We start from the raw sequence: 5,641 nt of genomic DNA, 5'->3' as shown, positions 1-5,641 counted from the left end.
GACACTGCACCTCTCCTGGCTCTGCACTAAGCTACAGAGAGCTGAGCTGTTTGTTCTCTCGCTTAAAGTCTCATTACATTTGGCATCATAAAAGTGATGATTTGTACTCCTGACAAGAACAGGTACCAGATGCAACCATCAAAAATAATAAACACAGACAACATTATTTAGGGGACATGCTAAGCCTTTCCATGTCTTGAGAGTGGAGACTGAACTTTTCCCTTGAAGGTGGATGATGCCTGACATCCCTTGGGAGTGTTTGATGCTGTGGCAGAGCAGCTCCATGTCCCCACTGGAGAAGGGGAAAACTGAGCCCTTGGCAGCACATGAGCAGATCTGTTCCTAACAGCACCTTCAGCCAGCACAAACAAGGGAAAGGAAAAGCGTTTCAGTTCAGGGGATTTCTGTGAGACATAAAGTGGCTTTGCTTAGAGGAGTCTCTCTTAACTTCTCCCTGTCCTTTCATGTTTCTGAACAGTGTCCCTGTGCTGGGAAGCAGCAAATGCCCAACAGCAGCTCCATCTCCCAGTTCTTCCTCCTGGCATTGGCAGACAGGAGGGAGCTGCAGCTCCTGCACTTCTGGCTCTTCCTGGCCATCTCCCTGGCTGCCCTCCTGGCCAACGGCCTCATCCTCAGCGCCGTAGCCTGCGACCACCACCTGCACACCCCCATGGGCTTCTTCCTGCTCAACCTCTCCCTCACAGACCTGGGCTGCATCTGCACCACTGTCCCCAAAGCCATGCACAATTCCCTCTGGGATACCACAACCATCTCCTACATGGGATGTGCTGCACAGCTCTTTCTCCTTGCCTTTTTCATTTCATCAGAGTTTTCCCTCCTCACCATCATGTGCTACGACCGCTACGTTGCCATCTGCAAACCCCTGCACTACGGGACCCTCCTGGGCAGCAGAGCTTGTGCCCACATGGCAGCAGCTGCCTGGGCCGCTGGGTTTCTCACTGCTCTGCTTCATACAGCCAATATATTTTCCCTGCCCCTGTGCCAGGGCAATGCCCTGGGCCAGTTCTTCTGTGAAATCCCACACGTCCTCAAGCTCTCCTGCTCACACTCAGGCTACCGCAGGGAAATTGGGCTTCTCTGGTTTACTATCTCTTTAGGACTTGGCTGTTTTGTTTTCATTGTTTTCTCCTATGTGCAGATCTTCAGGGCTGTGCTGAGGATCCCCTCTCAGCAGGGACGGCACAAAGCCTTTTCCATGTGCCTCCCTCACCTGGCCGTGGTCTCCCTGTTTGTCATCGCTACAGCATTTTCCAACCTGAAGCCCCCCTCCATCTCCTCCCCATCTCCGGACCTGGTGGTGGCAGTTCTGTACATGGTGGTGCCTCCAGCACTGAACCCCTTCATCTACAGCCTCAGGAACCAGGAGCTCAAGGATGCCATAAGGAAAACGATGACTGGATGTTTTTTTAAGAAGCAATAAACTACCTCTTTTCTTCTGCAGAACACTGATTGTGTAACACTTTTGGGGCCCAGTCTGCCTTCTAAAGCTTTTGATAGTGTTTGGGGTGGGGGGCTTCCCTGTCTTTTCCCTCTATTCCTGTCATTAACACTGAAATTTTATTCTTCATCCTATATAATTCACTCCTACCTCTTTTTTTTCACCTACAAAATATAGAAATCAGAAATCATGCTTTGTGTGTCTTTAAACAAAATAAAAATTTGTGCAGCAAGGTATTTGTCAAACACTCTCCCAGTGTTAGTTTTTACATGCGGAATCACAATCTCTGAGTGGAAGAAACAACATAAATTCTTTTTTCCAGATTCTTCCTCAAGACCTCTCCTGAAGCTGGATGGCATTTCCATGTTTGCAGATGTGGAAGGGAAAAGAGTCCCAGCACTGCCAGGGAGCCCCAGAACTGGGTCTGTCCAGAGCTGCTCTCTTTGCACTCCCACCCTCTCCTTTCCTGTCCGTGCCCAAGGCCTGAGTGCTCTGGCAGCTCAGTCACTGTCCTGCTGTGGGTCAGCCCTGTGAGCACAGGCAGGGACAGGCCCTGGGCACTGCTGGGACAGGGCTGGGCTCCACAACAGCAGTTCCAGCAGCAAAGGGGTTCCCCTCCAGGCACTTCCTGAAGGCTGAGGTCTTTTCCCAACACTGGTATTGAGAAGAATTCCAAGGATTAGACTCTCAAAAGTCTTGTTGCTTTGCTTGTTTCTCCATGGAGACAGTGCAGTGAGGTCAGGGACCCACTGGGACTGCAGGGACTGAGGGCTGGTTCAGATGTTGTGTGTTGGTGGCCAATGGCCAATGGAGGTGACAAATGATCTCCAAGTCACCTGCCTGGGGCTCTGCAGCTTGTGAGGGCTCTGATGGCAGGTGAGGACTTGTCTGTAGGAACTCAGGAAGTGCAGGAGAGCACAGAGGATCTGCAGGGACAGCCCGTTCCATCCAGTCAGCAGGGAATGGAGCCCTGGAGCAGAATCCTGCCCAGGGTGGAGTCACCCAGAGATCAAGTACTAACTCTTGCTGTGAAGGGGCAAACAGAGCTCTGCAACCCCAGAGGACACAGCAGGTACAGGGAAAACTCTTGCCAGTGACTTCTCTTGCCCTCAGTGAACTTCCCCAGGTCAATCAAGAGCAGCCCCCAAAGCCATGTCCCAGCTCTGGAACAACGCAGGGCCCCTCTGAGCCCCCTCCATGGCCACACAGGAGCGTCTGTGGGAGGTGGTCAGTGGCAGGGAGCACCATCAGCTGGCTCTGCCTCCCAGCTGGAGCAGCACAGCCCAACAGAGTCCCTCATGGCCCCGGGCCCCACAGCCCCCCTGCTCTGCAGAGCAGCCCCCCCAGCTCAGGGGTTGTGGGGAGCACGGGCAGGGGGTGCAGGAAGGGCTGCTCAGGCCAGCACAGACGTGTTCCCCTGGGGAAAGGCTCTGTGGGGAGCTGGGATGTGCCAGGAGAAGAGCAGGACACCCTGTGTGAGCAGAGGGGTCATGGAAAGAGGCTGCCCTGTCCCTGGGGAAAAGAGGGGGCAAAGCAAAATGTGGGAAACTCTCTGGTCTGAGATCAGTTGTGCTGCCCAAGAATACGCTGACTCCAGAGGTGTCCAAGCGGGGCAGAGCCGGCGACTCCGGTCCGTGCGGCGGCGGGGGGGAGGCAGCGGCTCTGCTTGATTCCATGGAGTTCTGGGGAGGCAAAGTGGGTGCCATGAGACTCTTCATTGTCACTCTGGTCCCTTGGTTCCATGAGGGTCTGAGATGTCTCAGAGTTCCTTTGGTTCCAGAGAGACCTCACGTGTCACAGTGGTCCCTTGGTTCCATGAGATTCCACAGTGTCCCTGCATTCCTTTGGTTCCATGAGGTCCTGCAGTGTCATAATGACTCTTGGTTCCATGAGGTTCCAATTTCTCCACAAGTTCCTTTGGCTCCAGATGGCCCTGCAGGGTCAAAACAGCCCCTGGATTCCATGAGTTTCTACAGTGTCCTCGTGTCCATAGGGCCTTCAGTGTCACAATGCCTCCTTGATTTGCAGAGTGTCCCAGGGTTCCTTTGTTTCCATGAGAGCCTGCAGTGTCAAAATGGCCTCTGATTCCATAAGGTTCTGCAGTGACACAATGGCACCCCAATTCCATGAGGCTGCACAGTGTCCCAGGGTTCCTTTGGCTCCAGAATGCCCTGTAGTGTCACAGTGGTCCCTTGAGTCCATGTGATGTCCTCAGTGTCAGAATGACCCCTTGATTCCATGAAGTTGCACAGTGTCCCTTGGTTCCATTTTTCCACGACTTTCCCCAGTGTCACAATGGCCCCTTGATTCCATAGGGTTCCCCAGTGTCCCAAGGTCCATTTGGCTCCAAAAAGGCCCCGTAGTGTCACAGTGGTCCCTTGATTTTATGAGGTTCCACTGTGTCCCAGGGTTCCTTTGTTTCCATGAGGCACCACAGTGACACAATGGCTCCCTGGTTCCATGAGGTTCCAAAAGGTTTCAGGGATCTTTTTGTTCCACAAGGCCCCAGATGTTAAATGGTCCCCTGGTTCTACAAGATTTCACAGTGTCCCTGTGTTCCTTGGTTTCCATAAGGCCCTGTAATGTCAAAATGGCCCCTTGATTCCATGAGGTTGCACAGTGTCATCACAGAGCTGAGCCCACCCAGATGGAAGTTTTCAGGAGGTTAGGGAGAACTGAAAAAAAGGGATAAAATAATTGGGGAACGGGAGGAAATTGGGGCTTGTCCAACAGAGAGGAGAGATTTTGATGAGGTAAAACCAGGTTCAGGTAATGCTGAGGGTGCTGAAACACTGACTGTGCAAACATTCCTGATGGACCTTTATGCACTTTGTAACCTGAAGCCCCAACACTACAAAGAAGTGCTGCCCCTCCCACTGAAAGGAATCCACTGCTCTAATTTCAAGCCAGAAAAAGCCCAAACCCAGAACTCCACACTCTTATTTGTCCTCTAATGCTCACCCCAATCCCAAACCTGTATTAGCAGTATGAAAAACCAAGCTTTAATCCTAACCCAACCCAAAAGCTCTTCTCCTAATCATGAAGTAGACACTGCCAGCAGAACAACAAACCTCCCAAAGTTCTGCCTAATCCCCACCCTGAGCTCTAAACCCCAAGCCCTGACCATTCAGCACCGCCACAGCCCTTGGGAGCAGGGCAAGGACCTGGAGGGCCCAGAGCAGGCCCAGGGGGTTGGCAGAGGAATGGGAGGTGACCTGGATCTGCTCAGCTCTGCAGTGACCCCCAGGAGAAGGGCCTGGGCTCTGGGAGGGATGTCCTGTGGCACAGGGGCTCAGGATCCAAGTTCAGAAGGCCAAGTGCACATGGCAACAGCCAGAGCTGGTGCAGAGACATCAGGGAGGGTCTAGAAATGCTGCTGGGAGGGGGTGGGAAAGCAGGAGGGGGGTGTGCAGCCTGCAAGGCCAGAGCAGCAGCAGGGCCAGGCCAGGACAGCCTGCAGGAGAGATGGCCAAGGGCTCTGGCAGGGCTGCAAGGCCCAAAGGCACCCAGGCCTTTGTCCCCTTGCCTCTGGCAGCTGCCTCTGCCACTCAGGCCACCACAAGCAACTTGCCTGGCAGGTTCTGCACTTGGGTTCTGCCTCGCCCCTCCCTCAGCAGCCTGGCAGGGGTTGCCCAGTTTTGGGCCTTTGTTGTTCCTCCCCCTCCCATCCCAGTGCCCCCCAAAGAGCCCTGAGCCAGCCGGGAGGGACAGGATCTGCTGGGCCAGGGCCTGGAGCTCAGGCCTTGGCCTTTGTGCTCCACAAAACCAAGGCAGGCTTTGCTCAGCAGTGCAGGGGCCTGCCCAGAGCCTTTGTCTGCCTGCACTCCTGGCCTCCAAGGAGCTGCTCCAAGGAGTCCCTGGGGAGGCTTTGGCAGTGCCTGCCCTCAGTGGGGCCCAGCAATGCTTCAAGGCACTTGCAGTTTGGCTTCTGACTTCTTCAGCAGCTGCTTCAATCTTCTCTCAGTACCTCAGCATCATGGGCTGGGCTGCAAACACACCGTGGGGCTCATTAAATTCCAGAAATCCCTCAGGATCTCTTTGTCTTCCTTTAATTGTCTTCAAGGCAATTTCAAAACAAGCCTTCCAAGTTTGTACTTTTTTTATTTTAATTCAATTATGGATATTTTTTAGTTCAGAGAATAGGTGATAGAGGTGTTCTCCATGTGATCTTGATGCTGAGTG

General features: G+C 53.4%; 1 protein-coding gene across 1 annotated transcript; it reads left to right on the top strand.

The window, feature by feature from the left end:
* The first annotated feature begins 364 nt into the window (after nucleotides 1-364).
* On the top strand, nucleotides 365-1,654 carry LOC116781582 (olfactory receptor 14C36-like). The gene has a single exon (XM_032677237.1). It carries the CDS (start codon nucleotides 503-505, stop codon nucleotides 1,439-1,441), a length of 939 nt encoding a protein of 312 aa, XP_032533128.1. The 5' UTR covers nucleotides 365-502; the 3' UTR covers nucleotides 1,442-1,654.
* The last annotated feature ends 3,987 nt before the right edge of the window (nucleotides 1,655-5,641 follow it).

The sequence above is a fragment of the Chiroxiphia lanceolata genome, assembly GCF_009829145.1.
Source record: "Chiroxiphia lanceolata isolate bChiLan1 chromosome W unlocalized genomic scaffold, bChiLan1.pri scaffold_69_arrow_ctg1, whole genome shotgun sequence".
Taxonomy (NCBI): domain Eukaryota; kingdom Metazoa; phylum Chordata; class Aves; order Passeriformes; family Pipridae; genus Chiroxiphia; species Chiroxiphia lanceolata.
This window is presented reverse-complemented; position numbering and strand designations above follow the sequence as displayed.